Source organism: Gymnoscopelus braueri (assembly GCF_963280865.1).
Source record: "Gymnoscopelus braueri genome assembly, chromosome: 14".
Taxonomy (NCBI): Eukaryota; Metazoa; Chordata; class Actinopteri; order Myctophiformes; family Myctophidae; genus Gymnoscopelus; species Gymnoscopelus braueri.
Window position 1 is genome coordinate 40,837,980 of NC_137619.1, and position 23,405 is coordinate 40,861,384.

The 23,405-nt window shown below is 41.5% G+C and overlaps 2 protein-coding genes across 2 annotated transcripts; one reads left to right on the forward strand and one right to left on the reverse strand.

Annotated features, from left to right (window-relative positions):
• Nucleotides 1–1,649: 1,649 nt before the first annotated feature.
• Nucleotides 1,650–14,977, forward strand: LOC308100266 (calpain-1 catalytic subunit-like). Its single transcript, XM_080449244.1, has 23 exons — nt 1,650–1,777; nt 4,088–4,109; nt 4,778–5,024; nt 7,188–7,257; nt 7,918–8,036; nt 8,159–8,292; nt 8,451–8,619; nt 8,965–9,048; nt 9,153–9,238; nt 9,347–9,421; nt 9,532–9,692; nt 11,317–11,486; nt 11,592–11,603; nt 11,769–11,980; nt 12,067–12,106; nt 12,383–12,448; nt 12,552–12,609; nt 12,776–12,840; nt 12,956–13,024; nt 13,223–13,301; nt 13,391–13,504; nt 13,668–13,723; nt 13,989–14,977. Exons 3-23 carry the CDS (start codon nt 4,779–4,781, stop codon nt 14,013–14,015), a joined length of 2,112 nt encoding a protein of 703 aa, XP_080305370.1. The 5' UTR covers nt 1,650–1,777; nt 4,088–4,109; nt 4,778; the 3' UTR covers nt 14,016–14,977.
• Nucleotides 14,978–15,113: 136 nt separating this feature from the next.
• Nucleotides 15,114–17,201, reverse strand: mrpl14 (mitochondrial ribosomal protein L14). Its single transcript, XM_080449533.1, has 3 exons — nt 17,156–17,201; nt 16,755–16,844; nt 15,114–16,214 (listed from the first exon to the last, which is right to left on the reverse strand). The coding sequence occupies exons 2-3, from the start codon at nt 16,823–16,825 to the stop codon at nt 15,848–15,850; spliced, it is 438 nt and encodes a 145-aa protein (XP_080305659.1). The 5' UTR covers nt 16,826–16,844; nt 17,156–17,201; the 3' UTR covers nt 15,114–15,847.
• Between the last annotated feature and the right edge of the window lie 6,204 nt (nt 17,202–23,405).

Genomic DNA, 23,405 nt, shown 5'->3' on the forward strand with positions numbered 1-23,405 from the left:
ACAAACTCAGAAACTGTTCCGTTGATTTCTGAGTGTGTTACAGTATGTAGTATTTAGGTATTTCAGCATTTGCATTCTTCTCAGCTTTACAGCCTGTAAACCTGTAAATCTGCCAGCTCGAATTTAATTGGTCCGTCTGGCGACGCCAAGTTAGCTTTGCAGAAGCTTTCCAGACCAGTAGAATAACATGACGACTATTTCTCCCTCTGAGGCATGTTAAAATGTTTGTTATAATTCAATTTAGTTGTTATAATTGTCCCAGGGTGCACATTGGAGAGGGGAGGGATTTTCCAGGATGTTTCGTGGCACACGTGCATATTTTATTGCAATTCAGCCTTTTTAAGTTGTCATTTGCTATGGGAATGTGTTGGGGTGGGATTTGGGTGTTATTATGTCAATTTATGTTGATCTTCGGGCACCGGCCTACTCGGGCACCACGCAAGTAAAGAATGATGCAAGTCGGAACCGATTTTCTTTTTTTAGATATTTGTTTTTGGGCTTTTTCTGCCTTTATTGATAGGAAAGTAGACTGACAGGAAATGGGGAGAGAGATGGGGGGATGACACGCAGCAAAGGTCGTTGGGATCGGGTTATGTCAACCGTCCAGGCCAAGTCGGGACCGATTTAAGTTGGGGATGCATGCCCCACTCGGTTATACAATACCTGTTGTACCCATTGTCAGAATACCTGTTCTACCCGTCTGTCTGTCTGTCTGTGTCCATTTTATGCCCATATCGGGAGATCTCTTTATCGTCCTGTCTGTCTGACTGTGTCGCTTTTATGCCAATATATATATAGATCTCTGTATCTGTCTGTCCATGTCCGCATAGGATCTGCGGTTCTGGTAAACCAGATCTCCATATATAATAATAAGAATAATAATGGATTTTATTTATAATGCACTTTACATTTGTGAAAATCTCAAAGTGCTAAAATATAAAATCATATCATATATGCCTATATATGAATATATCGGTCGAATCTGTGGTTCCGGACAACTGCCGTTCCAACTGACTTCATGTTGGCATCCATGGCGATATGCGCACCGAGTTTGAAGTTTATCCGTAAGCTTTTGATATCACAGAGTAATGTCAGAGCGTGACATCAGTGACACCAGCAAGGTTTATATAATGCCAAAATAGTCTCCAGGCATGTTACGTTTATGATGGTTTGTGATGCGTGTTTGTGACGCCCAGCCCACCTCTCTATTAATGGGCATGTTACGTTTGTGACCACCATCCATCGACCAACCAACATGTTTGTGACACATTTGTGACACCCACCGTTCCATAACCAACATCGATTGGCAATTTTGATATAGGATATCATTTATAGATTTTCTATTTGCACTGGGAAATATTTTATTTTATTTTATATATATATATATATATATATATATATATATATATATATATATATATATATATATATATATACTATACATATACATATACATATACATATACATATACATACATATATATGGGGGGGGGGTCTGCATGGGGCTCCATTGATCTGGCTCCATTGCATCAGATATAACGGTAATAATGATAGCTGTGTTTAATTTCCCCTTTCAGTAAACAGCTTACAGTGGAATCTGGAATGCAAGGCCTGCTATTGGCCCAACCCCCTCTCTGGGCTGGGCCAGGCTTTCCCGCAGTGAACACTCTCGTCCACTGCACCACTGTAGCCTACTGTCTGTACTGCCCCTTACACTGATTTATGACATTATTACTCTCCAACTCGTCAGAGAGAGCCGGAAGTTCCCTTCACATCGGTGAGTGTTGCCCTTATTTATTTTTTCATCTAAAGTGTATAGAAGAATAGGTTGTTGACGTGAAGAAAATACTAAAGTTAACGGTGCGCTGTCGAAGCAGCCTGTCATTACACCTCCCCCCTAGCCCTGATACATGACTGTCAGTCATGGATGATCTTCAAAATAGTGTTTGCATTTTTTCCCTGTTTGGTCCGAACATCTACATAAAAGTTCGGATTTCAAATATAAAGTGCTTAACCCATGGCCACGGATGTTACAATTATGTACGGGTCCTCAGAAGTACCCGTATCTTCTGTATTGTTCAATAAAAAGCATTTTAATCCGATCGGTGGCTATTTTTTCCATATGCTTTCAATTACGTGATCCTATCGGTTGGGAGGTGTATTGCACTCTGATACCTTATAACTCTTATGAGAAAATGACCACCGATCGGATTAAAATGCTTTTCATTCAAAAATACGGAACATACGGGTACCTCTGAGGGCCCGTACGTAATTGTAACGTCCGTGGCGATGGGGTAAGCACTTTATATTTGAAATCTGAACGTTCATGTAGATGTACGGGCCAAAAGGGGAGAAAATACAAACACTATTTTGAAGTTCATCCATGACGGTCGTCTTGTGAGCCATGGCTACGCCTCCCCTAGCCTACGTGTACCGCTACCAGGTTGAACACTTAAACTGATGAAAAGTTCCCAAATACTAACTTGTTGTGATACATGTGTAAATCGTGATATGCGTGTGCCGATTTGTCTATAAATCTCTGAATTCCACTGCTGGGAAGTGCGCACAGAAAAGAGGACACAGCCCTTTAGACTTAGGAACAGGTGCCATAAAGTAGCGATCTGAGCCAACACACGCCTCTTGTTGCCACGCCAATAGCAATAGTAGTTTAGTTAGGCCTTACAGAAATGTTACCGCAGGCACACACATACCATCAACATACCAACATGGGTCACTGCTCGTGTTTTCACTTTATTGGAGACCACACGGACACCGTCCACCATGCAGTAGTTTCTTTGCAGTATTGTATCGAGAAGCTCTTAGTTGTGTGTTGTGTGTGTGTGTGTGTGTCTGTCACTGGCGTTTTGTTGAGGTTGAAAATACTGCGGATGACTTCACTATAGGATAGGACTGCATGGATCAGCTTTTCTATCAGCACCAAAGAGGCACCCGTTTCTTCCCCAGCTAGCCGCTCGCTCACTCTTCCGCAGGACAGGGCCCCAGACACACAGAGACAGGGGGTCCGCAGGGCCCCAGACACACAGAGACAGGGGGTCCGCACTCTGCAGGGCCCCAGACACACAGAGACAGGGGGTCCGCAGGGCCCCAGACACACAGAGACAGGGGGTCTGCACTCTGCAGGGTCCCAGACACACAGAGACAGGGGGGCACGGGGCCCGTCTAGGGGCCGTGCTATACCACGTCCTTGGCCATAGAATTTGGTTGTGGTATCACACACACACATAAATAGAATATAGCGTGTGTGAGTGTGTGAACATCTAGGCTAGTACACACACACACACACACACACACACACACACACACACACACACACACACACACACACACACACACACACACACACACACACACACACACACACACACACACACACAATACAAAACATGTAGGCTATGTACACACACATGCACGCATGCATGCATGCGTGTGTGTGTGTGTGTTATGCACATAGCCTACATGTTTTGTTTATTAATTAATTAATTTGTTCGTTAATTCATTCATTCATTGATTCATTCATTTTCTGTCACACAGAGTCAGTCCATCTCTCACTGTGTCCTCCCTGCACAATTTCTTCCTATAGAAACTTGCTCATTAACATTCCTTTCGTGTGCGGTGGACCATGGGGCTGTAAACTTAACCAGACTTCTCTTCTCAGAGCCGTTTCACTGTTAAACATCACACCGACCGACCTACTGTAACAGCCAGTCTGCTGTCCAAAACAATTTTTAACTTCTTTTATCTTCCTCTTCTTTTTTTTCTTCTTACATAAATACATGATCAATTCTCCGGTGAACTGACTAAAAGTTCTCTAATGAGTGTTCTCTGGCAGCAGAAAGCAAGTGCACCCTGCCAGCAGCACTCAGAGAGGAGAGAGGGACTGTTTAGGGGAAACTCTAAACTCCCCCAGTGTCTGCTTTCTTTCACACAGCACCAAAACATGTTTGAACAGTTTACTGTAACTGAAACTGAGTCCTGTAGAGTCTACAATAATAGACATTATTTCAGAAATTCTGTATTTCAAGCAAGTCCAATATCGATGCCAACTATGTTTTTCTTATCCCCTCAGCTTGCTCATAGACACACATAAGGTATCATGTTTGGTTTCTAAATCTAAGGTGGTGGTGGTGTGCTTTCTCTGGCTCATACTGCTGAATCACCTGCTGTCAATAATCTGTAATTCTGTATTTATACACATAACAGCTGATATGTTTGTTCTGTTGGGCTTTAATTTGCCTGCATTTTATTAGCATGCTTACTGTAAAAAAAAAATTAGTCTCACCATTACAACACACAACTAAACAAAACTCTAAAACGGTTGGTAGCTTCAAGTATAATATAGTCAAGAACAGTAGTACATTTGTTAAAGCTTAATTTGTTTGCTACTAATTTATATAACTTGCCTTTGGTTTAACATGGCAAAGTGGAAGATTTGTGTGGTTTGTGGATTGTGCTAAATGCAGGTTGCTGATATCCTCTGGCATGAATAAGATCAATGCCTCACTGATGTGTCAGTCAGGCCAGATTGGTAGAACCCAGATCCAGTCCACGATGATGATCAGCAGGGAAAAATAAAAATCGTTTGGAATGGATTTGAAGACCATAACATAGAAATCACCCTGTAGTGAACCCAGCATGAACACGGAATGACGGCCGTGCTTCTGGACTTTAGACTAGTGTGTGCTACTGATTAGCATGTTGCTATTTATAGTTGGTACCATCCACACCCACCCAGCCTTGTATTTTTATCTTGCACCAGTATGCATCAAGCGGGAGGGATCTCTGCAAGCATACAAGCCAACAGGCTACGAGAGGAAGGCATGGGATCCAATGAGAGGGCGCTGCCCTTCTCCAACCAGGACTACGAGGCACTGAAGCAGGAATGTCTGGAGTCTGGGTGCCTGTTTGAAGACCCCTGCTTCCCGGCAGAGCCTCCATCCCTGGGCTTCAAGGAACTGGCCCCCCACTCCTCCAAAACCCAGGATGTGGAATGGATGAGGCCCACGGTAAGAGTTAACCACTTAAAGGGATAGTTCACCCAAAAGATGACTTATTTTCTATCAATTACACACCCCATGAAGCCTTGAATTCATGGATATTTTTTAGTTTTTGGCGCGTTCCTAAACCAATAATTTGATGACCGGCGCAAAGATGCTAATGACCCCCGCCGGTCATCAAATTATTGGCTTAGGAATGCGACAAAAACTAAAAGAATATCCATGAATTCAAGTCATGGGGTGTGTAATCGATAGAAAAAAATGACATTTTGGGGGTGAACTATCCCTTTAAACCCTCTATACTTAGTGAATTGGACTTTAGTTGCAACTATACTTGGTACGCCTTCTTTTCCACTCTATACCAACTCTCTTCGCCAAAAATACCCGATCTACAAGCTCACAGCGTGATGCGTTGTGAGTTTGTAGATCTGCTCTTTTTGGCTATTGTTACCCCCAGAATGTGGATGCTGGGCTTCAAGTGATTAATGGTTCTCTAATCAATTTAACTAAGGGAGAGCAGGCACCCTCCCCATTGGATTTCTGCTTTAATAATCTGTAACCTGGGATTAATCTCTCCATCATTGATGCGCTCTCGCTGAACAATTCCTAAATTACATTTTCATTTATGCAGATTTGTCTGGGGAATTCATATTTCTGTCAAACTGAGACGTGATGCTGCACTGCACACATGTATGTAGATATGAAGTAGCCCGTCAAGAAACACAACCCATCAAAACTTGCGTGTACACTGTAAAATCATCATTGTTAATGTAACACTAACAGTTGACCAAATTGACCAATTGAACCCATTTGGACTATACTTTTGGAACTACTAAGCACTTTACTTGAACTCTTAAGGGGGGGTCTGCTCATAATTCCAACATCCCATTATTACGGCCATTAGGTTAGTGTGAGGTTAGGGTTAGGGTTAGGGATAGGGTTAGAAATAATGGGGCCAGTCGGAACAACGGGACGTCAGAATAATGACATGGCATCACTTGGACCCTTAAGGGTCCACTTTACTTGGACTCTTAAGGGTCCACTCAGATGTTGCACAGAATGCAACATCTGAGTAGGAGACATGAACCCTGTCAATCAACAACAGGGTGAGTGGTCAAGTAAAACTGCCAATTTGGCCTAAGTGCTACAAAGTAACTAGGATTAGCGGGCAGACATCAAAGGTAGCATCTGTCTAAATAACATATTGTTCTCAGCATCCATGAACAAGTAATCATCACAAATCTATCTAATGAAAACACATTGCACATTCATCTGTATAATAACACAGCTAGCATCTATCTAAATAGGCAACAACTACTGACACAAATAAGGAGTGCTGGGGCTAGCTGGTGTTTACACTCTCAACACTGAGGTATTTGCTGTGTACGATGGGATTTTCATGGGTCTTGTTGATGTCAAAGGCCCTCAGTTTACCTCAGGCCAGTTGTCTCTAGTCTGCATATAAACATGCCAGTCACATACCTACAGTATACTGTATAGAGCTAGGACCATGTCTGGGCCAGAACAGGACAAGTAGGGGCAGGAATGTCTCAGTCCTCCACTGCTCTCCAGACCACTGCAGCTGTTGGCAGTCCGTGCCATCCTCTGACCACTCCCTATCATATTTGTTTACTTCACTTGGTTCCAATAACACATTGTCAATATGCAGTACAGTATACTGTGGATGGAAGAACAGTGTTTGTTATTAGTTGAGCTGCTGCAAAGCAGTGAGTGCAAAACTATTGTTGTGTGTGTGTGTGTGTGTGTGTGTGTGTGTGTGTGTGTGTGTGTGTGTGTGTGTGTGTGTGTGTGTGTGTGTGTGTGTGTGTGTGTGTGTGTGTGTGTGTGTGTGTGTGTGTGTGTGTGTGTCTCTGTGTATGTGCGTGCGTGCGTGCATGTCACTGTCTGCAATTTCGACCACCAGATGGTGCTGCAAACAGCTCAAATATAGTATGCGCACATTTCTAAGCTGCCTTGTTTGATTATTATTTATTTTTCTTTTTTGAATTTCATGGTGGATGCTAGGTAGTTAGTTATTATGTAGGTAATTCCTAAAACACAGTGAATTATTTTCATACTGTTCAATTGAAATTATAAATATAATTGTCGTCTGAAAATACAAGTATGCTAAAGGTGCATATCAGTAATACTTTGACCTTTCATTTTGTGTAGGAGCTGACAGATGACCCTCAGTTCATCCTGGGCGGGGCTACCAGAACAGACATCTGTCAGGGAGCACTAGGTGAGTTCTGATAGGCCAAAATCAGTTGGGAAAGGTTAACACAGAAATGCCTGGAAGTGCCCTGGTCGATGAAGAGTTAATGTAAAAAGCTTGCTGAAAACGACAGAACTGAAACATTTTCTGGTTTGAATGAAGGCAATGAATGCTGATTTTTTCCACTTATTATAGTGCTTTTCGGTTTTCGGTTCACCATAATTGAATCATGGTGAACAGAAAACTAGATTATGTAGAGTGGCATAGGAAATGATTGCCCCCTCTTTGTTTGGAAAATGGATCCTTCTAGATACAGTGACTGATACTTGTGCTTAACAGTGTTAACAAAAAAAACAAAAAAACATTGTTAAAGGGATAGTTCACCCCCAAAATGATCGTTCGTTTAGTCACCCCATGGATACTTGAATTCATGGATATGTTTTTGTTTGTCGTTATTGGCATTCCTAAGCCAATAATTTGATGACCGGCAGTGGTTCTGGTAGGAGACACAAAGAGTCTCCTTTGTGTCTCCTACCGGAACCGTGCCTACCGGTTTGCCGGTCATCAAATTATTGGCTTAGGATTTTGGGTGAACTATCCCTTTAACAACCTGCTACATTCTCCATCTCCTTGTCATAACGATGGTCTGATCATCGTTCTCTCTCTGGTTCCTTTTCTGACTTACAGGTGACTGCTGGCTGCTTGCAGCCATTGCTTCCCTCACCCTGAATGAGAGGCTTCTTCATCGGGTCGTCCCACACGGCCAGTCCTTCCAAGATGACTACGCTGGAATCTTCCACTTCCAAGTACTTAACAGTCTCCTGGCAATGAAACGATTTGTCCATTCGCTAGCAGGAAGCTACCACGTTATATTTGAATAATGTTTGAATATGGTAATTTGATTATTGTTTTTTTTTTTGGGTTGCAGTTCTGGCAGTTCGGAGAGTGGGTTGACGTCGTGATTGACGACAGATTGCCGGTCAAAGACGGAGAGCTCATGTTTGTTCACTCTGCTGAGGGCAATGAATTCTGGAGTGCTCTGCTGGAGAAGGCATATTCCAAGTATGTATTTGAAGGCTCCACCCAGCTGTTGAATTATTCAGTGCTAGTCCTTATTACTCCAGCTATAAAACGGAAAGCCACCCTCCCAGCAGACACATTCACAAGCACTCTGGCTGATGCCATTAAAAATGAACTGTGTGTGTTGTGTGCGGTTGCAGGCTGAATGGCTCCTATGAGGCTCTGTCAGGAGGCAGCACCACTGAAGGATTTGAGGACTTCACAGGGGGTGTGTCAGAGATGTATGAGCTCCGCAAAGCGCCCAGAGACCTGTACAAGATCATTAGCAAAGCCCTGGAGAGAGGCTCGCTGCTGGGCTGTTCGATCGACGTAAGTGCTGGGCCTACGGGCAAACCACCGCAGCCCCGTCAATGCTCTTCCGTTTCGAAAGGCTGAGCGGCACCGAAAGCATTTCCATTTAGTTTGTCTGACAGATAGGGCCAGGCAATATATCAATATTATATCGAAGTGTTTTTAATCACTTAATCACTTTTGTACTTTAAATCATTATCGTTATGAGCTTGAAGATTATTTTTTTAAGATAAATTGATATTATGATATTATCATCACATCGATATTGAGGTCTTTGGTTAAACATATTGTGATATTTGATTTTGTCCATATCACTCAGCTCTCTTATTGAAATGCACTGACCATGTTTTCACGTAAATACAGATCACCAGCGCCTTTGACATGGAGGCAGTGACATTCAAGAAGCTTGTGAAGGGCCATGCTTACTCAGTCACTGGCCTCAAGGAGGTCTGTGTATTCTTGTTGATCTATCCACATTAGATTATGTACAGTAGACAGTATGTGTGTCTGTGAGACCATGCCAGTCAACTCTCCTGTGCTATGTACTGTAGGTAGAATTCCGTGGTCACACAGAAAGGCTGATCAGAGTGCGTAACCCCTGGGGACAGGTGGAGTGGACTGGTGCCTGGAGTGACAAGTGAGCCTGGAGACCCAAGCATTGCCACTAACTAGATCCATTTGATTTTATAACCACGTTGTCTCAACCTCTTAAAATACATATCCTTGTCTGTCTCTCTTTGTTCAGTTCCCCTGAATGGGATGAGATTGACCCATCTGAACGGGAAGATCTGCATCTTCAAATGGAAGACGGGGAGTTTTGGTAAGATCTCTGAAACTTCCTATAAATGTTCCATGTTATATTCCTGGCAAGCAAGCACTTATTTTTTGTTGTTGTCATGATATGAATAATATGTATTCTCGTTAATCCAGGTTGGCCTTCAATGAGTTCTTGAGGCAGTTTTCCCGTCTGGAGATCTGTAACCTGACTCCAGATGTTCTGGATGAGGACAGTGTTAAGCACTGGAACGCTATCAAGTTCTACGGCACGTGGAGGAGAGGCAGCACTGCTGGGGGCTGCAGGAATAACCCCAGTGAGTTCCAAGAACATTCATGCTACACACTAAAACATAAGCATGTTGGTTGAAGAAGAAAAAAAAGTACATGACTAAAAAAGAGAAGTAACTTGAAGAGAATGAACACAAAATTACATCCAATAAAGAAATCCTCATGGAACTTGAAACTAGATTAACTTTTAACATACAGTACAAGCCTGAAGTAGCTATAAGCTTCTCACGCCAGAGGTATTATGAAATGGGCAGTGTGTTGGGCAAGTTACTTTTATTTTTTAATACATTACATATTACTTATTACCTTCATTCTAAAGTAATACACCTCATTATATACATATTACTGTCTGAGCAAGAGCAACTTATTAGTTGCATGTTTATTTATTCGACTTAAAAAAGATTAAACAAATCACATCATGTAGTTTACTGAAGAGGCTTTGTCCACCTTGGGGGAGAGAATTAGATGGGCAGGTGGTAAGCATTAACATCGATTTGCTAGTAAATATGCAACGAAAATGATCGGATTGGTCAGATTAAGAACAAGATGTTCCATACCGTATCGGGAGATGCTTGGGGTAGCTATAAAGACCTGTGATACTGCTGCTGGCTTGTTCTGTGTTTCTGACGTGACGTGACGTTACGTTGCGGGACTGTTGCTCTTCTGGGCATGCCATCTGATCTGACAGACCACTATGCGCCATGTGTCACAGAAAACATTCACCAACGTTGCACCAGCGTTATAGGTTATTAATTCCCACTGACGCTGTCAAACCAAGTGTTTGATAGTTAGTTAGTAGGCTATGTGGGTTAGACGTTCTAAAGAATACAGGAAAGGTGGGCACTAAGGAAATATGGGCACCATTTTTGGGGGAAGTCTGGGCAGTAGAATATGTACGGTCATAAAATCTGGGATGCACACGATAGTCCCTGTGGAAATGTACATCGTATGACAGTAGCAGACCCTTATGGCTGCATCGATGCAGCAAGTATATTTTTTCCTTAACTTAAAGGAGAATTCCGGACAAATTAAGTGTTATCTTTGATGTCTCGTTACTCACCTACCGATGTGAAAAGTAGCGTTCTTTTTTTTCATATATTCCCCTGTCGTCATTTTTTAAACCCCCTCCGTTGTCATTGCTTGTTTGTTTCTTCCAGAACCTGGCAACTCGTGTTGCCAGAATCTGGAAACAAGCAACCAGTGTTAAATCGTTCGCCATTGACGGCAGCCTCGCAGATAGTTTCAACGCATGTTTGACTATCATGAGACTCTACTATGAATACTAGTAGTGAAAAAAACAACTTTGCGTCGGTTATAATAGACGAATTTCCCTTAGCCACGCGCTCCCATTATGACAACGGAGGGGGTTTAAAAAATGACGACAGGGGAATATATGAAAAAAAAGAACGCTACTTTTCACATCGGTAGGTGAGTAACGAGACATCAAAGATAACACTTAATTTGTCCGGAATTCTCCTTTAATACTTTGGGGGGGGGGCATGCCCTGTGTATGAGGTAGTCTAAATGGCTGCCATGTGAATATAGTCAATTACAGACATAAATATAGTATATTGTTGTTCACTTATTGTTACTGCAAGCAACAAACGTGCAAATGAATAATCTCAAATGGGTCATCTGCACTCTGCACAGACACGTTTTGGATCAACCCTCAGTATAAGATCACTCTGCTGGAGGAGGATGACGACCCAGAAGATGATGAGGTGGCATGCAGTTTCCTGGTGGCTCTTATGCAGAAGGACAGACGGAAATATCGGCGCCATGGCCAGGATATGCACACCATTGGCTTTGCCATCTATGATGTGAGAGCAGGGCAGGACAAGACCCATTTCTAAATGCATATGGTTCATTCTTTTACCACCACTATTTCTGAAATATAACCTGAGCTCATGCCCCTTTTTATGCAGATCCCAGACGAGGTATGGGATAACACCAAATGCCACCACTCCCGAGACTGCACCACAGCATTATGATTAATACCATACTGAGAGAATGTTTGTTGTTGTTTTCTACTGTCTACATTGCCACTGATATGCAAGCGTTTCTTGGAATTTCAACTGCAGTTTTGTCATGTAATCCCTCAGTACAAGGGCTGCCAGAGTGTCCACCTCAAGAAGGATTTCTTTCTGACACACTCATCCTGTGCTCGCTCTGATACCTTCATCAATCTGCGAGAGGTGAGCACGCGTCTCCGTCTGCCCCCGGGAGAGTATCTCATCGTCCCATCCACTTTCGAGGCCAGTCAAGAGGCTGACTTTGTCCTCAGAGTCTTCACTGAGAAGCAGTCCGAAACACTGTACGTGGCCATTATTTTGATTAGATGGATCAGTGGATGTGTATTCGTACCTGTGGCTTGTACCAATACGTGTTTTTCCTTTGCAGAGAAATGGATGATGAAATCGGTGCTGACTTGGAAGATGAGGTAGTCTTCTGGAAGTTATTGAGCCAAAAGTGATGATAATGACGCTGTTAACCATTTAGCCCTATATCATTTACTTAATTGTATGATGTATAGCAAAAATAGCTAATCCACAGGCTCCAAGCATGCAGATCTGTTATTCTCACTATCTTTGAACATTTTAAAACTTTTTGAAAATCTTAATCTATAATGCCATGCCCAAAATAGGAATTTAAAGTGGTTAAATGATCGGTATTTTACCCCAATGCATCACATCTTCAATTGCTTGTCTGCCCACAGGAAGAAATATCTGAGGATGATATTGATGACTCTTTTAAGTCCATGTTTGCTCAGTTAGCGGGTGAGGTAAGTTTCCTGCCACAGGTAAATCATACTTAAACTAAAAACCTGTACAACTCCTTTGCAACTTTTTTAAACATTTGTAAATTTTCTCTCGTGTTCTTTTCAGGATATGGAGATATCGGTTCATGAGCTCAGGACCATTCTGAACAGAGTGGTGACTCGACGTGAGTGAGATGTATTTGTTTACAATTAATCGTGAAGTTAACACAATGGTATTACTTTCCAGTCACTGTTAATGTATTCACTGACAGCGTATGTTCTGTCATTGTGTAATAAATTGAGCCTGAGTTGGTTGAACTGTCTCTGATAAATCTATTTTTGTCATTTCAGACAAAGATCTGAAGACCGATGGATTCAGTTTGGAGTCCTGTAGGACTATGGTCAATCTCATGGATGTATCCTCTTGAGGTGTCAGTCATGAATAAAAGGGGATATATCAGTATAGTATTGTAAAGTTAGTGACAATCTCTGTCCAACAGTAATTTCACACCTTGACTCAGTTATTCCCAGAAAGATGGCAGTGCACGTTTAGGCCTGGTGGAGTTTCAGCTCCTCTGGAACAAGATCCGAAAGTGGCTGGTAAGAGTTGGTTTGGATATTAGTGAACAATGTACAGTTGTATCTGTACATCTGGAGTTTACACATTAGTAGGACACTCTAATGTGTGAGGGGGCCTTTATTTTGCCATAACTTCTTTCATTTTTTTTTTATAATCTTTTTAAATGTTTATTTTATTTGAAAGTGAAGTATCCCTTTAATCTCTCCCTCTGTTCGCAGGGTGTTTTCAGACAATTTGACCTCGACAAGTCAGGGGCCATGAGCTCGTATGAAATGCGTCTTGCTGTGGAGGCAGCAGGTACAATATTTGAGAGCACTTACTGCATCTACGCACACACACACACACACACACGCGCGATTGTAACCCCTGATCTCTTTTAAATTAAGGTTTTAAACTGAACAACAGACTGAACCAGCTTCTGGTGGCGCGGTATGCTGAGAATGAAGTCATTGACTTTGACAACTTCATTTGCTGCTTGGTCAAACTTGAAGCCATGTTCAGTGAGTACTGTTCCTCTACAATAGATGTGATATCCATGTATTCATAAAAAAAATGTAAACAATATTCCCCTGATCATAACCCACAAACAGCAGACATTTGCACACTGTACTGTACTATACTGTATGAAGAAATACTTTGTTAATTTAATTTGACTTTCAACAGGATCTTTCCAGCAGCTAGATAAAGGAGAAGGCATGGCTGAAATGAACATCACAGAAGTGAGTTCTGTATCAAAATTGCATTATTTTATTGGCAGTTCAATAATCTATTGTTGCTAGAGAAGGCATATGGAAGTCTTTGTCAGCCCTGTCAGGTGTCAGGTTCACCACTAGCAAATGCGATCAGTTATGTTGTTTATCAGGGCAATGGTCACAAACAGGGAGTTCACAAAGGCTGGAACATTAAAGAAAGCAGTGTCAAAGCCTGTCTATGTTGTTCATCTTAACATTTTACCAATTCCTGTGATTTTCCCCAACGTTCTAGTGGCTCTACATTACCATGTGTGGTTGAAGAGGACCTTTTCACCAGAGATGTACAGAAAAGCTAGAGCGTCTGCAGTGTGCCATGAAGCCGGAGCCCTGAACACCTTCAGCCTTAGTGTCCTGTTGATAAACAATCCTTTACACACACCTCAATAAATGTATACAACGGTAAGCGCTGTGTAATGTAGAATAAGACCAAGCTAAATACCTCTCGCCCCAAACCTTGGGTTTGCTATGCAAAAGACGCAAAAAAGCAGAGTTGCTATGCTGCAATCATCTTCCCTATGATGCTCACACCTGTCATCTCTTGATGTAAACGGCATGGGTCAACGCATGATAGATAACTGCTAATGTACATACTGTAGTATCAGAACTTTGTAATGCCCCACATGCTTTGATGTCTGTATGACGTCTGCATATCACTTAATTGACTATCAGCCCACATTTCTACAATTGTGGTAATGAAATCCTATTTTGTCTCGTACAAATATCCGTTTTATTAATTTCTTTGACATGTAGATTAATTTGTTACTGCAGTGGTTCTGATTACACCAGATTTGTTATGTAGCATTTTTACTTTGCAAGTTTTTTTAACACCAATATTTCAATGTTCAACCTGTAGGTGGCAGTGCAATGTTGTAGAAAACCTCTCATTTGCCTCAAATATACTGTAGAAATGCAGTTTGATTAAACGTTTTCCCCTGAATTGAACTTGAAGTCAAGAACATACCTGAAATTAGTAAATTTGTACTGTTACAGGGGAAGTCTGTTCAATTCAGGGATACGGTTAGTGAAGTTTAATATGTAATTCAAGTAGTGAGCCTCAGTTTAGACCAGTGTTATTTACAGGCGTGAATGTGAATATGTAAGCCTTACTCCCTAATCATAGCACCATGTGATTGTCAAGACACTGTTAGAAAAGGAATGCCATTACTGTGTGTATGGTGTTTTTGAATGTATGTTGTGCCTTCAATAAATGTTACCCCTAAAGTGTTTGTTTTGAGGTATGTTGCATCCAATTGCTTGCTGTTCATAGCGCAAGAAAAACATGAGCATGACTGCTTTGTTCGGTTATATTTATGGTAGAACTCATGACTTGCAATCACTGTAAAGGTTATATTTATTGTAAGCATACAATGATGCATTACATCCTAAAGAGTGAAATGGAACAGTCATCTTACCCACATATGGAATAATCATTCCTCCCAAAACACACAATGTTTTGTGCAAGCACATGAAGTGGGAAGCAACTTTGACACATTGAGGACAGTGACCAAAGACAAAGATTATGAGCACAGTACCACTTTATAGAGAACAAATGTAATTGGTTGAAAAATGTACAGTCCGATAACATCAAGAGATGCAGTAGAAATTGCTTGTAATTAACCACTTAAACTTTATTAGACCAGGGACTGACAGCGTTCTACAAGCTGGTGTGCACGTCCTACCAGGACATGTCTCATTGGCTCTGTACCACAGGAAACAGAAGACGGCCACCGAGACTTGCGTCAAGACCTGATCGCCAGCGTCTAACAGCGCGCCTTCATTGCAGTCCTTGACACCGCTTAACAGCTTTGAGCAGTTCTGTATCAACTAATGAGAAACTTCAGAGACAGTTCAATATGCAAGTGTTCAAGCTGGAACTGGAAGAGCAGATTGATGACAGAGCATATTCCCCAGAGACTGATAGATTTCACTATACAAGGCCCTCTCCTGTTTTCCCCCTACACCAAATCTCTTCAGCAATCTACAAGCTCACAAGGTGTTACAATGCGTTGTGAGCTTGTAGATCTGTTTTTGCCAAATGTTCACAGCAGAAAAGGGACAAGGGTTTAAGTGGTTAGATACATGATGCTGTCTCTATACAAATTTATTGGCAATGGAAAGCAGTTTGGAGTAGTCTCCTTCCATCTTGCGCAGATGTGTAGGTAGGGGGACTTTAATTCTTGTTCCTGTAGGGTTGCCATTGTCCTCTATTAGAACAACATTGTTCGAATCAAAACGTGGAGTCATGCGGTCTCCAGGCATCTTGTGTCCGACAATTAGTGCCTTCTTCTTCTGTCCTTTGATGGCGAGCAAAACTGTGTCACCTATTTTCCCCACTCCATTTTTGGTGTAGACATGGATGACTCTCGGTGCGCGATGATAAGGAGTGTTTCCAAGAGGGCTGTTATCAACAACTCGTACTCTTGTCATTTTCTGGATGGCTGCTGCAACTGCTGACACACTGCAGGACAAAACTTGTATTAGTCAATAGCTACTGGCAATCTACTAAGCAAATACCGGTAACTAAATACACAATACAGAGTCCAGGGATCAAGATGTTACAATCAGACTTAGGGCTTGAAGATCTGCCTTTTTGTCATAAGTGACACAAGTGATTAATTAAGTACAGATGTAAAGCAACATAAACTCATTATCAACAACTGTGACTATAATGTAGTAGATAATGACAGATACTTTGAGGAAAAAAAGGCTATAAACATCAGTGGGGTGAGAATGCAGTAAATTACTTTGTAAAGAGCAAAACATATCAATTTTATAGTGATACGCTATATCTTCGCCCCTAGATATGTATTTAGACTGGTCAAGTTAAGTTAAGTATAAACATAATGGCTGTTCAACATTGAAGAGATTAAATTAAATACTAAAAGGCCAAGAAAGACAAATACATTTACCCTGTCACTACCATGGAGGTAGAAAGAGGTCACACTCACTACACATCATATGGAGGAGTGTGTTAGAAAATGCAAGCTCCTTAACTGACCTGAAAGCTCTCTGTTGTGTTGGGCTGATCAGCCCAATGAAGGATCTGGACAGATGGTGGATAACAGACATGACTGAAGCAGACACCAACCTAGTTAGAGAGAAGATCACAACAAACGGATGATTACACAAACCAGGCAGAGACCAACCTAGTTAGAGAAGAACATAAATAGACAGTTAGCCATTTAGCTCGTTATGTAGTCATGCACAATACCACAGTGTCCAAGGTTGGGTATGCTATGCTATCTGCTAATAATAAGTGAATTATCACTTATCAGGTTGACAAAACAGCTGCTTGGTTCATTGGGTTAAATATATATATCACCACGCACGTGTATCAACAAGGCTTATATTGTAAACATTTTAATAAGACATCAACTCTGATAATAATGGGTTGATTACCTTCCACTTCTCTCACGCTGCTACATGAATGTCAAAACGTTTTGCGTCACTAAAAGGCGACGAGGAGGAGGGCGAAGCAACTGCGTTTAACATGACTGTCATGGATGAACTTCAATCTGGTGTTTGCACTTTCTTCATTTACGGCACGTACATCTACTTAAACGCTCAGATTGAAAATATTAAGTGCTTAACATATGGTCACGGATGTTACAATTATGTACGGACCCTCAGAAGTACCCCTAGCTTCCGTATTGTTCAATAAGAAGCATTTTAATCCATCCAATCCACCATTTTATCATGGAGTTATAATGTATCACAGTGCAATACACCTCCCAGCCGATAGGATCGCGTAGTTGAAAGCCTATGGAGAAAATACGGATTAAATGGCCACCAATCGGATTAAAATGCTTTTTTATTGATAATACGGAAGATGTGGGTACTTCTGAGGGTCTGTATGTAATTGTAACATCCGTGGACATGGGGTAAGTACTTTATATTTAAAATCTGGTTGAAGTTCATCCATGATACTCCAGGTTAAAGTTCATCCATCGACGGTCGTGACAAACGACCGTTGTGTATCCATGACTAAGCCATTATGTCACAGCGATGATTGAAGAACAGACACTAGACAAGCAATCCCACATGTAAATAATAATAATAATAATAATACAAAGATCTACAAGTTAGATGTAAAACATGTCTCAATCTGTCCCGATACAAACTAAACGAACATATTAAACTCGGGTTTGACGTCATTAAAACGTGCCAGAAAGTGGAGTCATGGCGTCGTCGTCAGATCATGAGCGAACTATAGCTGATCTACAAGCTCCGTTGTGAGCTTGTAGATCGTCTATTTCGGGTGCGCGACACCGGCGCGAATCTACGTATCAACCTATAGAAACACAAAGCATAGACACAAAGTACACAAAGACCAGCGGCCGAGAGACATGTTCTCTATTAGCTAGAACTAGATCTTTGTGTGACTCATTCACTGATTCAAAGCGGGTGTATTTGTCACGCCGCTCACGCGCCGATATTATATTATATTATAGCTCAATGTCATTGAATTTATTTGACTCGAGTCAATCGAGTCATGAGTCAATTTGACTCATACAGTACCAGCACAAGTACATGCAGTGAAATGTTGGCGTGACAAGACATGCTCCGCAGTCCGCAGTCTGTGCTAAACAACAATAAAGCTACGATATAGCCTACTATTGGGTTGGGCATAAAACAGGTTAAGAAAACACAAGTAAATTAAGTTAAAGGCACTGTAAGTGATTTTTTAAATTTGATTTACTAAGTGTAAAAGTGTCTCTGTCTCCCCATCTCTCAAGCAGCTCTTTAGGAAACATCTGGTCGAGGTCCAGGATGCAAGTGAAATTGAAGTGGTGACACAAATAAATTAGAAGACAACATTGGAACTGGAACAAGCTGATAAATGATCCTTGTGGGGTTCTCTCTCTTGGATGAAATGTGTAACCTGGAGAAATAAATATTAAAGAGATGGAGCTATGATATAATATAAAGCTTAACCATAAACTTTTCGTTTTAACCAAAGAATATCTCTAGTCTCTAGTCTAGTGTATAACCTACATGCAAAGTAAATTATGTGCAGGTTTTATCTTTATTTTTTTACATTGATTATATTATCAATTCAATTCCCAAGTCCCCCCTATTGGTTGGTCTTATTTAGGGGGTCAGGTGTTGTGCATGTGCCTCCTTCGATACACTTGATGCTGTCAGTCTGCTTCTTTTTACCTGACAGTGAGGAGTTTCACCGGGAGGGCGTAATGCATGTGGAGGAACATGCTTTTTTTTATTGATTATAAAAAAAGCACATGACAGTACTGTTCAATACAAGGTCAGCTAATAGGATTGGGGTCCTTTGTACTCAATTCATAGAGACATTAAATGACAGACAGATATACACTACTATCATAAAAACATCATAAAAACAGTTTAAAAAAAAGGGGGGAAAATGTGTACAGTAAACAGTTCGGGGGGGGGGGGGGGCTAGGCTTTGACTTTTACAGGGGCCAGTTTCGAATTGCAGCCACCTATGTACTCTTTTAGGGTGGTTTTGAAGGAGAGTAGGGTTTTACACTCCTTTACGGCTTTTAGTAGGGCATTCCACATTTTTGTGGCAAAAAATTCAACCCCTTGTTTGTGCCAAATCTGGGTTGGACGTGATCAGTGGAGCTTCCTCTGGTGTTGTGATTGTGGACTTAATTTAAGTTTTTGAAGTACTTTGACAGGTACATGGGTGTCTTAACGTAGTGGTGCATCTTGTAGACCAGGCCCATTGCAAGTTGCTGTACTCTGTCCTCAACCCTGAGCCATCCGACCCTAGCAAAGTGAGCAGGGGTTAGATGAGTTGTAGGTGTAAGGCCAAGAAGTAGTCTTACAAGTTTGTTTTGGGATGTCTGGAGCCTTGTTTTTAAGGCCTTTGTGGTGTTGTGGTACCATTAGGTGCATGCATAGTTGAAGTAACCTTGGATGAGGGCTCCTGTTACTAGAGTCCTCAAAGTATTCTTACTGACTCACCTGGCTTCCCTCCCGAACAAGGCCAAAATGTGTTCATTGGATGTGCAGTGGGTTTTGTCCCAAAAAGTATGAGAATAAATACAGTGTGTGCTCTGTATAGTGACCAAAAGGGTGGTGTTTAGCCTACATATTTTGATGTTTGATGTTTTACTTTATTTTAGTTTTGGGGCTCTGATAGCCTCAGCCAGAAAGAAGCTGTTGCTGTGTCTCTCGTGATCAGGGGTGCAATGCTCACTGGACGGCCTTGCACGGCGTGCAAGAACCTATTTGACCAGGAGCACGCGCAGGCACACGCATAGATTTAAAACTACTTTAAATTCACACTTCAACAAAGTTTACAAAGGCTCCCGACTCACGCCAGGTACATTAACATAGGAATTAGCCTAGATGAATATCAATTGTCCATTGTGTGACCTATAGTGTAGGTGTTAAGCGACGTGCGCGTCACATCATTAAAATACAGTACAAGCACATCCCAAATGAGCATAGCAACACTGCTCGTGATGACCTTGTGACACCGCAGGCGCGTGCCTGTCCGCATCATCAGCACAAACAGTCCATTGCTGGAGTGGTATTTTACAGGAAGGAAGTCGCTGTGGTGCGCTCAGCCGACCACACCACCTTCCACAGGTCCGCAGATCCAGGGAGGAGCTTTTCAAGGGTTTAGGTTGTGCTTTATTGTTACATCTTGTGTACAGGTACATAAGAGTAAAACTTTTTGTTCGGCTTCCTTCAGACAATGCAGCAGCATAAGTAATAATAATAATAACTAGAAAAAGTTCTCCTCGGAGCACAGGTCTCCGCCAGGTCAGGTAGGCTATTGTGGCCTTCTGGTGGCGCTATAATAGGCCAACGTGAAAAGGGTGCCATTTCTTCTTAGACCTTGCACGACAATCGGACACTGACTGCATTCATGATTTGAGGCATTTTGTTAAAAACATGTGTTTCGCTAAATTAGACCTGTTGGTGGTGCTATAACAGGCCAATGTTAAAAGGGTGGCATTTGTTCCTCAACATAGTGTGAATGTGCGTGCAAAGTTTGAGCGCAATCGGACGCTGCGTTCATGATTTGCGGAATTTTGTTCAAAACAAGCCAATAATGCAAACTTTACATGTCAATCTTAGCCAATCAGTATGAAATATGAAAAATCAAACACATCCGTCGTGATCACATGACTATAGAGATCATGTGTACCGATTTGTGTGAAATTTTGATAAAATTGGAAGGAGTAGTATAAAAAAATGTGTTTTACATAAGTTGACCTCCTGGTGGCGCTATAAAGGCAGATGTGAAAAATGCAGGGCAAAGGTTTTTCCTTGACCTCTAGGGAGTGTGCATACAAAGTTTTACACAGATCGGTGCAATTATAGGTAATAACACGAATTGACCTGTTATAGCGCCACCATGAGGCTGATTTGAAAATTAGTAGTAATTAGGTAGTTCTTCCTCGGCCTAATGGGAATATGCGTGCAAAATTTCACGGACATTGCATGCTGTGTTCATGATTTGAGGCATTTTGTTCAAAACGGAGCACTCCTGCAAACTTTGGAAGACATTTTTAGCCAATCAGGATGGAATATGAGAAATCTGAAAGACCGGTTTTGTTTAATGACTATAGAGATACTGTGTACCGATTTGCGGGATTTTTGGACAAAATCTCTAGGAGTACTGTCAAAAAATATGTTTTGCACAAATCGGCCTCCTGGTGGCGCTATAAAAGGCCCATGAGAAAAATTTGGGGCAAAGGTTCTGAATTGGCATCCAGGGAGTGTGTTTGCACAGTGGCGCTGTGATCAAGCCAACGGTGCCGGAGATTAGCTGCTCACAGACGGACGGACACACACACGGACGCACGGACGGACGGACGGGGTGGAAAACATACTCTCTCGCCATGCCTTTCGGCCTGGCGGAGACAATAAAACCGTAAAAAAATAGCCCAAAAAAGAGAACATCGGTGTATGTACATGTGCATATGATCTTGGTTTATTTTATACACTGAGAATATGTTTTGAGAGTTTTAAACCAGTGTGCCGATGTTTTACCTCCTTCTCCTTGATTCTTGCCTTGATGTCCAGTACCTGGCCTAAATACAGGTACAAGATGTGCACACAATCTCCTCTGTGAAATATTTTATACACCAACTGCATTTTCTTCAGTAGCTGCCACATTACTTTATGTAAAGAACTTTACAGTATCTTCCATATACAGCAGTTTAGGTAGGAACAGTTCAAGCATATTAAAGTGCAAGAAAAGCACAGGAGACACCTTTTGTCCTGGTTAATTTTTGTTCTTGTCAGATCGTGCCTGATTGTACAGGGAAAGAAGCTTGCATCGTATTCTAAAACCACCCACTATCCCAAATTCATTTGGTAGAGCGCGCCTGCACTGGGAGTCAATGTCGATAGTAGGGCCGGGCGCACTACGGCACAACATTCAGAGGCTCCCTCTCTCCTAATTCTCAACGAATGTCTGTGATTCTAATTTTCCTATAATCAGCAGAAGTGAGAGTGTCAATTCCTTGTGTCAATTGTGTTTATATAAGATGATAGTCTATTCAAAGAAGACAATGGTTTGTGCTGCACGTCGCACGCGATGCCATTCGCTCCGTTCGGTTTCATTAATCTATTGTTCAGGAAATATAGAACGGATTACAATAATATAACATTCTCTATAATTAATCAGTACCATGTAGGTAATACTTATGTCTGTCAAATATGGTTTTATAGAAAGGCAATCAAAGGCTAGGGCGTATGAAGAAAACGTCAGGTGTATAGTGTCCAACATTACAAGTGCCTCAGTGCGGCCTAAGAAAAAGTGAGGGAAAAAGTCGGGGGTCATAGCTTAAATGAAAGTTAGAAGAACTACATGAAACATAATAATAAACATCACTTAGTGATAAGGAAGTCAATAGATAGTCAATTATAAATTATATTATACACAGAGCTCTTCACAGGTTCAAAATGACGGACCCAAACCTGAATGGACCCCTGAAATTGGTTCCAAGATCAGAGTGGAGCCGACATAATTAAAAGAAAAACGCACCGGGACGGCACCCATTACTTTATGCATCCGACAAACCTAAAATGCTGTTCTTACACAGTCTGCGAGATGTCAGCTATATAGGCTACTCCAAGCTGTAGCAGCCTACAATAGAGACATTGACAATGTATATTAAATATTAAATATTAAATTGCATGTTTTCACCTCGATTAATAAGGAATCCAACAACTTTGTTCCCCCATACATATTGGCTGCAGTAATCTGATCCCTGGTCAGTCTATATTCTTGCAGCCCGAGCCCCCTTCTTTCACACCCACAGTCAGTTTACAAAGAACAATTTGTTGTGTATTACGCTTGTCTGTCTGACACCTAGTTGAGAGAGCAACTGTAGCCAGTGACAGAACGGTCATTGCCGTGAGAGGCAAGCATGTCTATTAACATGTAAGTGTAACCATGCATTATATGTAAAACCTGAATAATTTCAATAAAGTATATTAAAAAGCAAGCATGCAGCCAATACACAACGACGATTGATCAATGTACTTTATTTAGTAAGACATGAGAACATCAGTACATGGAAGTACAAATTCACAATACAAGGTCTACTAAACTGGAAGGCTACTAAAGCACTAAGCTTGTTTAAAATGAGATCCCCACGCACACAAAGGTTAGGTTAAGACTTTGACAGGGGCCATCTTCGAA

What these genes read in the sequence shown, in the direction of transcription:
- mrpl14 (XM_080449533.1), bottom strand. Translation starts at nt 16,825, where the DNA reads ATGTCTGTTATCCACCATCTGTCCAGATCCTTCATTGGGCTGATCAGC. An exon ending in ACACAACAGAGAGCTTTCAG is followed by an intron (nt 16,215 to 16,754) that starts GTCAGTTAAGGA and finishes TTTGTCCTGCAG; the next exon opens with TGTGTCAGCAGTTGCAGCAG.
- LOC308100266 (XM_080449244.1), top strand. Translation starts at nt 4,779, where the DNA reads ATGCATCAAGCGGGAGGGATCTCTGCAAGCATACAAGCCAACAGGCTA. An exon ending in ATGGAAGACGGGGAGTTTTG is followed by an intron (nt 9,422 to 9,531) that starts GTAAGATCTCTG and finishes TCGTTAATCCAG; the next exon opens with GTTGGCCTTCAATGAGTTCT. An exon ending in GAGAAGCAGTCCGAAACACT is followed by an intron (nt 11,981 to 12,066) that starts GTACGTGGCCAT and finishes TTTCCTTTGCAG; the next exon opens with AGAAATGGATGATGAAATCG.